This window comes from Pinus tabuliformis, chromosome 1_1 (genome assembly GCF_031772625.1).
Source record: "Pinus tabuliformis cultivar Carrire ecotype Pingquan chromosome 1_1, CPIR1, whole genome shotgun sequence".
Classification (NCBI taxonomy): domain Eukaryota; kingdom Viridiplantae; phylum Streptophyta; class Pinopsida; order Pinales; family Pinaceae; genus Pinus; species Pinus tabuliformis.
Genome location: NC_142297.1, coordinates 545337606 through 545353069, shown reverse-complemented (window position 1 = coordinate 545353069; position 15464 = coordinate 545337606). Strand labels below are relative to the sequence as shown.

The window sequence follows — 15464 nt, the reverse complement described above, 5'->3', positions numbered from 1 at the left end:
TCCAGTAAATAGAAAGTCACATTTTCCACTTAGTCCTAATACTAAGGACTATGACAGCAGCAGTGACGAAGGGCGGGATGAATAATTTCCATTAAATAGAGTCACATTTTCCACTTATTCCTATTCCTAAGGACTATGAGAGCAACAGTAATGAAGGGTGGGATGAAGAATTTCCACTAAATAGAGAGACACATTTTCCACTTAGTCCTAATCCTAAGGACTATGAGAGCAGCAATGAAGAAGGACAGGATAAAGAATTTCCATTAAATAGAGAGTCAAATTTTCCACTTATTCCTAATTCTACGGACTATCAGGGCAACACTGACGAAGGGTAGGATGAAGATGATGAAGAATATCCTCCAAGTCAGTATTTCAAAAGCACAGATGATGGTAGTGAAGAATTTCCTGCATGTGATGATGGTAATGAATATTTTCCAAGCAATGATGGTGATGAATTTCCTAACTGTGTTCAAAATGATCATAGTGAGGATAATATTCCTCCTAATGATGATGAAAATGTTTATAGAGAGGATGATGAAATGATGGAGATTTTGCCAAAAAATATTGTATCTAAGAGTAGGAGTAAACCTTTTCATATCAGTCCAAACTATTCCAGTTATACAAGGGGTGGGACAAAACATCTTACGAGAAGAAGTTCTATCAGTGATCTGATTTCAAGTGAATGTTGTCAAAAGGATTGCTTGAAACATATGGAGAAAAGGAAGAGATATTTGTCAATGAATAAAATCATGCAAAATTCATATTTAGTGGGGTGCATGCAATCTACATTATTACGTTATGATTATCATCTTGGGTCTTTATTGCTCTGTATAAAGGCTTTCAAAATGTTTCATTCAATTGGTAATTTTTGTCTGTCAAGAATCCAAAAAAAATTGGAAAAAGATCTCACATTTTATTAGAAGTACACCATAAACGAGATTTTGGGCCATTAGAAAATACTGCACTATCATGGATGCAAGACTTATTTTTAAAGCATGGAGAGTGTATGCCAAATGAAGACATAATACATATTCCAAATCATTTATCAAGATGAGAAATCTACAACTTATATAAAGAATATGTAAAAGGTATTGAAGGAGATGGTAACTTTATTACATATAAATATTTTATGAAGTTATGGAGGAGGCAATTTAACAATGTTCGTATTCCTAAGATGACAAGGATGGGGGTTTGCAATACATGTGCTTCTCTTTAATAAAAAAGGGATAAATGTCAAGGGGAAGAAAGAGGTATGTATTCATAACATTATTTTTAAAAATTGTAGAGTTATCAACTATGAAAATGTATTTATTAATAAGTTCCTTTTATGTTATGTGCAGATTCCACGGTCAAAGCACTTCAAGAGCATCACGAACAACAAACAAGTGAAAGGAAAAAGTTGTACAAGCATTGAAAGAAGTGTTATGATAATACAAATAAATATTTGGGTTTGATAACTGATGGTATGGACCAGAAGAAAACACTTCTACCACATTTTTTTGTACATCAAAAAAATTACAGGAGAAAATTATATTCAGTGTCACTTGGTCGGTTGTATGATATTTAATGGGAAAAGATGGCCAAGGGTTTACTTCATAGCGCCAAATATTCATAATGATGCAAATCTGACAATAACCATAATTCATGACGTGCTTTCTCATTGGTCTTGTAATCTTCTAGAAGTTTTGTATCTGCAATTGGACAACACTTGTCGTGAAAGCAAAAATCATATTTTTTTTTGGATATCTAAACATGTTTGTTGAATTGAGAATTTTTCAGAAGGTAAAGGTTGGTTACCCTTTTGTTGGGCACACTCATGACCATATTGATCAGATGTTCAGTGATTTTTATGTAACATTGAGGAGGAAGGATGTTGGATCCTGCCATCATTAATTGAATGTATTAGGAAATCATGCATTCCAAACTTTCTAGACTCAAAATAATTCTTTTTACAATTACAAGTTTTCCATAAGGGTCTTGTAAACATGATGTTGACTCCTTTGACTCATGAAAATAAATCCCAAGACCTAACAAACCCTAGAAGTATGAAGAACAAGATTTTACCTAGAGGACCATCAATAAAGAGCATGAAACCCATGCTTTAATAATAATAACTTTTTATTTCCTTATATTGTTTGTTAAACCCAATTTGAGAATAAACTAGCTAACAAAATTCTATTAGTGTGCTTGGCTAAGACCCGGCCAAGTCAACTAAGTGAGTCCTCACCACTCACCTATGTGGCACATTATAATGAAGTCTTCCCATCCCTTTTAAAGGCTTCATCACATGAAATCCACAAGCACCAAACCATGTATGCAAAAACACCATTGTTGACCAGGTAACTTTGACTATTTAACCAAGTCAGGTGTTGCATAACAATCCCCCTTTAAAACTTGACTAGGGGTCTCCCTTAACTAAATCAAGCCAAACCAGCCAAGTGAGATGAAACTAATCACCTCTAGGCCCTACACCCCTCAAAATTTATATCCAAGGTATTCGATAATTCAACATGCCCACCCCCTATCACCTAGGCTTAACGCCATACTTTATTAGTAAGTGTTGAGGGGTATCCATGCCTTATCAGGTCTTACAATCGTATGTTGATTTACATGCAATTAAAAAAAATTGACTCCATTATAATAATTTATTTATTTTTTTAGTTGTTATCCTGACACTTACAAATGTCATCATCCTCTCACCTTCAGCAACATGCTCTTAGCCAATGTTTTCAAACATGTTTTTTTCTATTAGTTCACTTAATTGCAAGCTTTTTGATCCAATGTATTCTCTTCTTACCCCACTAGAGTAACATTTCAATTGTTTCATCCATGTAAAATTTCTAATGTGCAATAGAGAAACCACTGCCTGACACTAATTAATCAAAGAGAGATAAATTAAATTTACTTGGAGATACATTAAACCAACCAGCAACAAATCACAAAACATAAACACAATGTTTATCCCAAAAAACCCCAATTTAGGGAAAACCAACTAACCGAATTCTATTAGTGCCCTTGGCCAAGACCCCACCAACCAGACTAAGTGAACCTTCATCGCTCACCTAAATGGCCCATTAAAATGAAGTCTTCCCAAGCCTTTTAAGGGATTCATTGCATGCAATCCACAGGCACAAACCATGTGCCCAAAACCACCATTTTTAACCAAGTAACTTTGACTCTTTCACTAAGTCAAGTTTTACCTAACACTTTGCTTGTTCGGGAAGAGAAAGTTCATCATCTCCACCTCCACCTCTATATTTTCGACCATATATTGAACTATCGCATATCTCCTTTTGGATGAAATCATCCCACAACTTGGTCCAATCAAGAAGCTTGTCTCTAGCAAGGATACCTATTACAAAGGTATCCCACCGTTTGGTATGACCACACATGGCTATCTCCACAAGTTCACCCTCATCCATGACTTCCCAAACAATTAAAACTTCATCATGATCCTATTGGATTCTTGTGAAGTATGAAGCTACAATTTCAAATATGTTCATTCTTATGTTTCTTGATTTCTCTCTCAACACCATCTTCTTATTTTTGTTGTGACATTGGTACAAGTTCATCAACGTTAACCACATTTGGTGGGTTGTATGCTTCTATGATATGTGAGGGATTATGTAATCATTTGCAACTGCCAATTTGATCCCTCTAGCCTTCACATATTTAAAATTGTATCCAACTGCTTGTGTAGGGTACGAAGGAAATTGGATCTCTTTTTCTACAAGTTCCCACAAGTTATTTTCCATCAGAAAAATGGAGATCCTATCCTTCCATGAACTAAAGTTTGCATCACACTCCAACCTATCTTCAACTCTCCAACTTGATGATGTCATCTCACTGGATTGGTTTAGCCACAAAACGCTTGTTTCAAAACAAAAATTGTGTTAAATACTTTTGTGGTTGTAAAACACTTGTGTTATATGATCTCCCCCATAGAGTTACTATTTCTATGATACCATGTTAAATCTCTAATATCATATATGATTTATTTATACCTCAATAGTTGTTTTATACACAAAAATATTTACTCAACAAAATCTGAAAGCTATTGAAAAATAAAATCATTGGTATTTTAACATTTATAAATTAAAATTGCAAAAGAAATAAAATAGGGAATCAATAAGACACACTATAGCAGAAAATTTATGCTCAAAACAAGTTTCCTTCATTTATATTACTAAAGAAAGTTAAGGCCCAGACCCATAGAGGATATAAAGAAAAAGTATATCTATTGTAACTTGTAAAATCATCCTTAAGGAATTCGGCCTTCTTGGAACTCAATCCTCCTAGAAATTTTGGCTCTAAAAAATCAGCCTCCTTTATAAGCTAAATATGCCTCTTGTTGTCCCTTCATATAACCCCTACACATTAGATAAAAATTGGCCACCAGATAATTTGGCCTCCCTCCATAATTCAACCCTCCTCTTCAGCGATTTGGCCTCTCTCTCCTAGACTCAGGCTCTGTTATGAAAGGACATGATCGTTCATAAAGGGACACCTACCTAGGTATATAAAGAAGACCCTCATTGTAACATTCATATCCTTGTACATTCATCTTATTAATAAAAATATTACTACAATACATTGTGTCTTTTACATTTTAAAAGCACAACAACTTTAATTTTTGTTGCTTCGGGTGGTAGGAATGACAATCTAAGGCTCCAACACAAAGTGTCTAAGGCTATAAGGAAATACTTAGAAGATTTCCATGGCTTTGTGGATATTGAAACACTGATTTTGTCTAAGTCTACACCTAAAGGTGCCCGTGGCTTTAGAGGAGCCGCGAACATAGCTAGTGCGAGTTTTTTTCCCAAGTTCATAGTATGCAGAGATTGGTTGAAGGGAAACTGTCCAGAGAGTAACGACACCTATATGAAGGGTATTCATCAATAAGACTTTTTTCAAATGCCCATGTGCCCTTCCTTTCAGAAAAAAGAAATGTGCCCCACAGGGGCTCGCCATTGCAAACAACATTTACCAATAGAGTGCATCATGTACAAGATGGGATTTTGTCCCAACGGACCCAATTTTTTATTCACCCATGTCAGGCGAGACAATTCTCCATCATCCATGGGTGATTTGATTGATTTCCGCCTCCAAGCTGCCCACCGACTCCTAGCACCCCAATCTCATCCTGCACCACAAGTACAAGAACCTACAACATTCCCATACATTAGGCCACATTTTCATAATGCACCATTCCCGATGTTGGCCACACTTTCATAAACAACCCCTTGCACAACAATATGCACATTTCCCAGCCTTTGGATCACACTCTCAAAATGAACAATCTATAGAATACATTCACTAGTCCCACCCAATTTTTAGGGTATCCATGGCATAAATATCCCCGTGCACACCCAACAATTCCATCTGTTCAAATTGCCTAAGCCTCCGAGGAAATTTAGATGGAAATTTTGATTGTACACCAAAATAAAGTGTTCGGAAATAAACGAGAATTATATACTTGTGGTTGTTCTGCAACCCTCGCATAAGTTACTGTTAGGATATTCCGACACATAGGATATAGTTAAGTTCAACTTGGTCTAGTATAGAGTTAGGTTAGAGTTAGGTAAAGTGTGTTTCTTTACCGTTGTATATTTTGTAACTTACAATCCGACGGTCACGATATGTAGTGATCTGACGGTTCATTCTCTCCTCGGTATTACCGACACTTGATCCGTGGCTTGACACCCGATTGGTCCATGAGTTCGATTTAAAGCGCATGGAGGGTCATTGTTCGGGTAATCCGTGCATGAGAGAAGCTTATGTAAATTTTCATTCTTTGATTAATAAATTGCTTGTAGTACCCACGTTGGGATAGGCCGTGGACTGTTTCCCTCCTTGCACTGAGGGTTTTAACCACGTCAAAAATATTGGTGTATTGATCTGCGATCTGGTTGTGAGCGGTGTCCTTTTGGTATTCTTTCTGAGGAACTTACCCTATAAATTCCTACATGTTATCGGAGCTATTTGAGGGCCGCGTCCGTTGGTGATCCAAATCTGAAGCCGGTAGAACTGCATGCGGCTGTCGTTTCCTAGATCTGCTGTTTCTGACTGCTTTCGGGCCGAGAGGACTGCTCTGTTGCGTTCAGAGCATCTGTTCCAGTGAGGAACCCCTTTCGTTTCACGCGAAAAGGTTTCCGGTAGCCCTAGCTGCGTCATTTTTCAGATCGGGAGGTATACAGTGTTTTTTTTGCAGTTTACTGTTATTTTCTCTCTGCTTATTTCGGTCTCAGTTTATTTAGCCTTTTTTTTAACCGGATCTATACCTTTCATTTCTGCGTATGCTCTTTGCCCTGCGACTCTGTGCGATCTGGGCAAATCAGAAACAGAAAGGAAGGATTTTTCTCATGCGTATGCTCTTTTCCCTGCACCTTAGTGTCATCTCAGAAAATCAGAAACATTGAGAAAAATATTTAGTTTTTCGGCTAAAGCTAACTTTGGGATTTTTTAAAAAATTTCTAGTTTTTTGGCTAAAGTTAACTTCGAGCCGCAAGGTTCGTTTTTCTTTGCATATTCGTGTTGGGTTTTGTGTTTTGTGTTTTGTAGGGAAAAAGAGTTTTCTCAAGGCAAGCACGCAAACCAAGGCCCCCCCCCCTCTCTCTCTCTCTCTCTCTCTCAAATTTTTTGTATAGATCAATTGGTTCAAAGCTATTTTAAGAGAGTAGAGGTCTTGGGTTCAAGTCTCCATTTTGTGGGGGCGGATTTTTTCATTCCCGCACATTCACGCACCTTGCCGGCAACTTCAACAATTTTTTTTCAAAAAGCCATAACTTCTTCATCCGGAAGCCTTTTTCAGAGCCGTTTTTTTTAAAACCGCCTATTTTTTCAAGATCTATCCATTGGAAAACTTACTTTCAGCATCTTCAGCTTCAGTTTTTAAAAAAAAATGGAAAGTCCATTCCAAGTCATTCTTGACAGCACTAACTACTTCCAATGGGTAGCCTACATGGAAGATTTACTTAGAAGTAAAGGTCTCTTCAGAATAGCCACAGACCAAGAGAAGAAACCAAAAGATGAAGACAAGGTTGCAAAATGGGAAAATAGACAAGATCAAGCACGTGGTTTGATAGGGATGTCTATTTCTCCTGATCTTAGATTCCACATTGCAGACCTTGAGACTCCTCATGAAGCATTAGAAAAACTCGCTAAAGTTTTTGGGATCAAAAATGAAATTAGAGCCCATCAACTTGAAAATGAGTTGCTTACTTTGGATCCTAATAATTTTTCTTGCATTGAAGATTTCTTGTCCAAATTCAAGACCCTTAGATATCTCTTGGAAGGTGTTAAAGTTAAGAAAGAAGATGGTAACCTTATTTATTCCATCCTTACTAAGTTGGGACCAGCCTACTCTGTATTTGTTTCCACTTTCCATTCTACAAGGGAAGCTTTCATTTGTCAAGGAAAAGACAACAAGGCCCCTTCCTTTGACTCCTTTTGTGATTCCTTAATAAGAGAACAAGAAAAACTCTTACACCTTGGTCTTCTTAATCTCGAAAACTCTTCCACGAAAGCGTTAGCTGCCCAGCAGCAACCAAATTCAAAGAATCCTAAGAAGTCATATCCTCAAAAGAATGGTCCTAAACCATCTCAGCCTCAAAATGAAAGATCATTTCAGCAAAATGATAAGACCAATAAAAACAAATGGAAGAAGACTGATAGACATTGTAACTTTTGTAATCGAGATGGCCACTTAGAATCTAAATGCTTTAAGAAGATGGAAGCCTTGGAAGCCGCAATGAAGAAACATAACATCCATGTGGAGCCTACTTCAACTTCAACTTCCGGAATGGCACTTTCTGCATGTCATTATCAATCATCTCAGTCTGGTTATGCATTAAATGTATCTTCTTCTTCTTCTCATTCTCATGAGTGGCTCATTGATTCTGGAGCCTCTTGTCACATGGCCAAAAACCAAGCCATGTTTTCTTCTTTAAATGATTGTAACACCAAAACTATATATGTTGGTGATGATAGATCTCTTAATGTTGTAGGGATTGGAACTATTCATCTAGACAATGGTCAGTTTAATGATGTATTATGTATTCCAACCTTATCCTGCAACCTTCTATCTGTCTATCAGATAACTCATTCAGGTGAAGGTAAAATTGTTGAATTTTCACCTCATGATGTTGTAATCAAGGATCTAAAAGATCTTAAACAAATTCTAGCTACTGGTCTTGCTGATGATTCCAAAAGGTTGTATAAGTTTCACAACTTTGGGTCATCAAATCTTCCCTCAGTATTTGTTGCTCATAATGATGAAGTGAGCAAACTTTGGCATGAGCGATTTGGTCACTTAAACTATCGCTCCCTTCAGCATCTATGTAAAGAAAATATGGTGACAGGCCTTCCTATGGTATCTTGCAGAGATGGTGTTTGTTCCGGATGTGTACTCGGAAAACATCATCGGGACAGTTTTGACAAACGTGCCTCTTGGCACGCCTCAGCCCCTTTACAGCTTGTGCACGGTGATTTATGTGGTCCTCTTCCTGTTGCTTCATTTTCTGGCTGCAAGTACTTCTTAACTTTCATTGATGATTTCTCCAGACGCACTTGGGTATACTTCTTAAAACTCAAGAGCGAAGTATTTAACACTTTTTTGGCCTTCAAAGCCTTTGTTGAAAAACAATCTGGACATCAAATTCTTAAGCTAAGAACTGATAATGGTGGAGAATATGTTAAAAACACATTCATCAACTTTTGCACCGAAAATGGAATTCAAATGCAACATATTGTTCCATACACTCCACAACAAAATGGTGTAGCTGAAAGGAAAAATCGCACCTTAAAGGAAATGGCTAATTGTATGCTGCAATCTAAAGGACTCAGTCTTAGTTTTTGGGCCGAAGCAATTAATTGTGCAAATTATATAATCAATCGCACTCCTACTAAGGTTCTAGAGAATATCACTCCAGAAGAAGCTTGGAGTTCCATTAAACCAGATGTAAGTCACTTTCGTGTGTTTGGAAGTGAAGCATGGGCCCATATTCCAGATGAAAAGCATAAAGCTTTAGAACCTAAGAGTGAGAAATGTACTTTTGTTGGATATTCTGAAGATGTAAAAGGTTATAGACTTATTCCATTTAAGTCCAAAAATGTTATCATTAGAAGAGATGTAAAATTTGATGAAAATAAATCGGCCTGCGAGCCTAGTCCGGCGGATGTGCCACCTCTTCCTATCTCTTCTACTTTTGAAAACATTTCTTCTTCAGATGATGAAAGCGAGGATGATAATCCTCCCCCACCTTCTCAGGATCCTCAACTTCCAAGATGGGTTTGTGCTACTCGGGATGCAGTAGGTGATCTTGCTGGTGATCCTACAGATCAGCGACGTACACGTTCTCAGTTTGAAAGAGCCTCTTCTTTACTGGCTCAAGCTCCAGTAAATCATGATCCTGACACTTTTGCAGAAGCTTCAGGCCATCCACATTGGGAAGCAGCTATGAATGAAGAATATCATTCATTGATGACAAATGATACATGGGATCTTGTTCCTCTACCAAAGGGACGCAAACTTGTTAGATGTAAATGGGTTTACAGAACCAAGTATGGACCAGATGGGAAAGTTGATAAACATAAAGCTCGTCTCGTTGCTAAGGGCTTTTCACAGGTTGAAGGCATTGACTACACTGAAACCTTCTCCCCTGTTGCCAAAATGAACTCTATCCGCCTTGTTCTTTCCCTTGCTGCCTCTTTAAAATGGGAAGTCCATCAGATGGATGTTAAATATGCCTTCTTGCATGGGGACTTGCAGGAAGAAATCTATATGGAACAACCCATTGGCTTCATACAAACAGACTCCAGCCTTGTTTGTCGACTTAAGAAATCCCTTTATGGCCTCAAGCAAGCTCCTCGGGCTTGGTATGCCAAAATGGATAGCTTTCTTTTAGAATCTGGCTTTTCTAGGTGTCATTCTGACAATACTGTCTACACCAAGAAAGTGGGCAACTCTCTTATCATCCTTGTTCTTTATGTTGATGATCTTATTCTTACTGGTAGTGATCCCAACCTTATAAACCATGTGAAGTCCACTTACACTATTTTCTCGGTCTTCAAGTCTTGCAATCCCAGGAGGGTATTTTCCTTTCCCAGTCCAAGTATGCTTGTGATATTCTTCGTCATTTTCACATGGAAGACTGTAAGCCAGCCCCTTCTCCCTTTCAGTCTGGAGTCAAACTTTCAGTCTCTTGTACTTCTCCTGAAGTTGATGCTACCTTATACCGTCAACTTGTCGGAAAACTCTTGTATTTAACCCATACTCATCCTGATCTTTCCTTTGCTGTTGGCCTTGTTGCTCGTTTTATGCAAAACCCCCGTGAAAGTCATTGGAAAGCAGCTAAAAGAATACTTCGTTATGTTCGAGGTACAGTACAGTTTGGGATTCATTACAGTGCCAAAGCAGCTCCTCTGTTAGTTGGTTTCACTGATTCTGATTGGGCTGGTGACCCTGATGATCGGAAGTCTACTATCGGTTATGTCTTCACTCTTGGTTCAGGACCTATTACATGGGCTTGTAAGAAACTGGCTGCCATTTCTCTTTCGTCAGCAAAAGCAGAGTATCATCGTGTCGTGGAGGCTAGTAAGGAAGCCTTGTGGCTTCGTCGGATCCTATCAGAGTTTGGCTTTGAGCAGCAGCATCCAACAACACTTTGGTGTGATAATCAAAGTGCCATTCAGCTATGCAAAGATCCAGTCCAGCGTCAGCGCAGCAAACACATTGAACTACACATGCACTTCATCAGAAAGCTCATTCATGACCATGTTCTTGAAGTGCAATATTGTCCAACAGATGATCAGGTTGCAGACATCTTCACAAAGGCTCTCACAGAGGCGAAGTTCACTAAACTTCGATATATGCTTGGAGTTCAAGAAGTTGTCACTAAGGGGGGATAGGCTCTAGTGCCTCCTTCCTTCTCCTATTGTGTCATATTTGTAAATCCTTCAATCCTATCCCAAGTTGTTCTTAAGGGGGGATGTTAGGATATTCCGACACAGAGGATATAGTTAAGTTCAACTTGGTCTAGTATAGAGTTAGGTTAGAGTTAGGTAAAGTGTGTTTCTTTACCGTTGTACATTTTGTAACTTACAATCCGACGGTCACGATATGTAGTGATCCGACGGTTCATTCTCTCCTCAGTATTACCGACACTTGATCCGTGGCTTGACACCCGATGGGTCCATGAGTTCTATTTAAAGCGCATGGAGGGTCATTGTTCGGGTAATCCGTGCATGAGAGAAGCTTATGTAAATTTTCATTCTTTGATTAATAAATTGTCTGTAGTACCCACGTTGGGACAGGTCGTGGACTGTTTCCCTCCTTGCACTTTGAGGGTTTTAACCACGTCAAAAATACTGGTGTATTGATCTGCGATCTGGTTGTGAGCGGTGTCCTTTTGGTATTCTTTCTGAGGAACTTACCCTGTAAATTCCTACAGTTACATGCCACAAATGTCAAAGGTAGGGGTTTGCGAGGTGCAGAGGTTCCACCTTCGATTCCTGTAAAGTACAAATGTAAGCGTTAGCCATCTGAATTTTTGTTATACTGTAGTAATTTATTGCCACGAGAGACATTTGAAATTCATGTGGAGTAGTCAAAATACATCGAAGGCGTGGAGTAGTTAAACTACACCAAAGGCACCTGTCACGACCATATGATAGGTGGAATGCATCTGTCAGGACGAACATGTCCATACGAATCCCTAAGGAAATTGTTGGCATATATATATATATATATATATATATATATAATTTAACTAATAACTTTAACAAATTATGAAGTTCTTTATAAAATAATTATAAATTAACTTTATTATTATAAGGTTATATTATAATATTTTTTTTATAAAGTTATATATATAAAATTTTAAAAAAATGAATTGAAAAAGGAGAATGGATAAACTTGTGTCAAGAAAGCTACTAATGGTGGATTACATATGCCAGAAATGACGTATGCAAACTAAGGAAATTGTCAACGACAAGTTTTGAGGAGAGATATGTTCCTAAGGACATGACCATTCATAAACAAACACTTGCCTAGGTATATAAAGCAGGCCCTCATTGTAACATTCATATCCTTGTACATTCATCTTATTAATAAAAATATTACTACAATACATTATATATCTTATATTTTAAAAGCACAACAACTATAAGTTTTGTCGCTTCAGCTTCCCTGAAATTTTCTGTCCAAATTCTCCTATTGCAATCCTTTTCCCTTCTCTCCATTCTTGAGGTCTTTCACTCCTTTAGAAAATCATTCTCTCAATAATATCAATGTAATTGTGTCTTCATTCTCTCTCATAGGTTCTCTTTATGATTTCTCCATGAGACAAATTCATATACTCCAAAGTGATTGAGGGCTAGGATTAAATCCTAACTTTCTTTGATCAACAGTGGAGATTAAGTCTAAATTACTTAAATAATTAATTATTTATCCTTAAAAAAACATTAGCCCAAAGTCAATATTAATTAAATAATTAATCAATGTATGTTTTCCTAAGTTAAAAACTTAGGAAGTAGATTATATTAGTTGCTCCTCTCAAACAACCACCTAAAGAGGAATTTTTCTTCTACATGCCAAACACTAGCCTATGTAAAAGACCTTCTAAAGTTACAAAATCAACAATTTTAAGCCCAAAAAATAAATAAATGAGCTACTTATTGCACCATGTTTTGATATGAAGGTTGATTTTGTGGTTTTAGTTCATAATGATACGAATGTCAAGGCCATAGGTTTGAACAAGTTTCAATGCTAACCTCAAAGAAAAAGGAATGTTACTACAAGCACCATTTTCAATTTCATAGGTCAACTTTAAGATTTTTGTTTGAAATTGTATTAGCTTTTGAAACCATGATTTCAATCAAGTTGCAATTTTAATCAACACCCTTGAACCCCACCAAAAAAAATAATAATAATAATAATAAGGGTGATGTTATGTGCACCACCTTCTATTTGAACATTGATTTTAAGGTTTTTGTTTGCAACTTTACATGTGAAAATTGCAAAATTTTGTAATTTTAACTCTAAGGGAAAGAAGAAAAAAGAGTTTTATTGGTAGCACCATTTTTTGAAATTGAGGTAAAGATAGCAACTCAATGTGACCTCTAAAAAATGAGAACTCTAGAGAGTTCTTGTTAAGTTGGTAATATTGTCTTGCCCTTAGTTTTTTATCTATTTAAAAGTTTGAATTCAAACATAAAACTCATTTGTTCAAATAGTCTATGCATTGAAGCAATGATTAATCTCTCTCATAATCTTGAAATTGTAGATGAACTTGTGAAAGTTTAGCCCAAAAATAGTCATCCATCCATCACCTTCGCTAATCGAGTCATACTTGATTCTAAAATACTCTTATTTGATTAGCATTTTTGTTTTACACATACTAGTTCGTTGTATTCTTTGTTTTGGCATGGGTGATATTCATCTAGATTCAATTTTTTCTTAGTTCAAATTTCATTAGCGATTTCTTACGTCACTAGTAGAGTTCATCTTTCAACCCTCGAAAAGAACTTAGATCTAAGTGTGTTACTTACATGACCCCCAATTTCCTTGGTTGTTTCCCTGCAAACTAATTTTGAGAAACCCTACTTTTTACAAATCCTAACTAAAATTCAAATCTCTATTATGATAGCATATGCCTTAATTTGAGGTTAATATCATCGTCCTTAAAAACTAGCCTTAATTTCAAATTGCTAAAAGGTAGTCATTAATTCATTTAATCTAATATTTTGAGCTAAACATCAAATGCCCTATATCTATTTTGTCCTAATCTATAAGAATTTATATGGGAACCAAAGGATAATTATGGTGAAAAAAGGTGCACAATAGAAACCAATAGTGGGCCAACAAAAGGATCCAATTGACATCATAGATGTTAATGAGGAAACAACAAAATGTGTTTTCATAGATAATGAACATAATGAGTCATTAAAGTTATGTCATTGTATTTCATTTCAACTTACAACACAATATAAAGAGGAGATATGCATCTTTGCACAAACTAAATATTTCCAGTGAATTCATTTTACCCCACAATACAAAATTCCGCTCTAATCAACTCTCTTTTTTTCTTTTCATTTTGAAATTTTGACAACCTAGGGTTTTTGTCAGATAATTTTTAGAAGAAAACTATGTTTATGTTTTTTATTGTTTGATGTTTCTAGTGGACACTCCACACATCATCAAGGACAAGAAAATATTTGATGATAATGGTTGGTTTCCCTTTCTTCTCTTTAATCCATTTTTGTCTCTCTTAAAAGTTTAATAGTTTTATATTGATTTCAACCCTTTAACCCCTAATCTCCTCAACAACTATTTTCTTAGTCTACCTTATTTTATCATCTTCTCTCAACGCTTGTTTGAATTATCAAAGGCTTTCTTGTCCCTAATGATGGGTGGAGTGTCCTCCCAAAGAATTGGACAATAAAAAACATGAACATAGTTTTCTTCCAAGAAACTCTTTAACAATATGCCTAACTATGCAAATTCGCATGCTCTGAATCTAGGTTTTCTTTGAATGGGTTAAAATCCATAAAGACAGAGTTCCATAGTTAAAGCTTCCATCAATCAAGTGGAACTTTCACTTCTAATGAGATCCCTAACAAATTTGGGGATCAATTTTGACTCAAAAAAATTTGAGATTGTTCACTTATTAACATACTTCTATATTAATAAATAATTAATTGAAAAATATATTATAAAAATTAGATTATATATAAATATATATATATGGTCTTGAATGCAATGATAAATCAACATCCATTTGGCTTTGGGATAAGAAAAGACCCCTCTTTGATATTCTCGTCACTCATTATCTTATATGGTTGTGAAGTTTGGGGTTGCAACATCTCTATATAATCAAAAAGAAAGAAAGAAACCAAAAATGTTTTATAACTTATAAAATTAAAATTAGAAACAATACACACTATCATATCCTCCTCATAGAAGTGATCGTTTCCCCCATAGATCATCGCTATGACTAAGTACTTAATGTACAAAAAAAATATAAATATGGACGGTAAGAGACTTCCTAAGATTCCTTCATACTCTATCAAAAACCACCTATGACTTGAGCAATGTTGGCATAAAAATGCCAAGGCCTACACAAATCATCGGGAAAATAAAGGAGGATATTGCTCTACATATTTATGATAATATTAAAAATATTATCACATCCAAATTTAAAGATAAATTGTTGTGCAATAAGATTTGGAGGATCCTAAAAAATTGAGATATTATAAATAGGAGATCAACCCTGATCTATATTATCAAGGGTGTATCTCTATTTTAAATAGCATAAGGGAAAAAAATCAACATTATTAAAACAAGAACAAACTTTCATGAGATCCATTGTGAAAAGTGGCATTAGAAAATTCCTAATACATCATAGTTGAAAGAATTTGTCATCTTTCTAACACTAATAGGGTCAAATATGAAAAACACTATAATT

At 36.1% G+C, this 15464-nt stretch overlaps 1 protein-coding gene across 3 annotated transcripts in view; it reads right to left on the bottom strand.

The window, feature by feature from the left end:
- Positions 1-15464, bottom strand: part of LOC149214260 (polyubiquitin-like) — a 56291-nt gene that overhangs the window by 33793 nt on the left and 7034 nt on the right. The window contains exon 2 of one of the 3 annotated variants that reach the window (XM_089392235.1): positions 2246-2258. The exons of the other annotated variants lie outside the window; for them this stretch is intronic. Coding sequence (XP_089248361.1) covers positions 2246-2258 — 13 coding nt within the window. The remainder of the gene's footprint in view (positions 1-2245; positions 2259-15464) is intronic. 3 annotated transcript variants of the gene reach the window in all.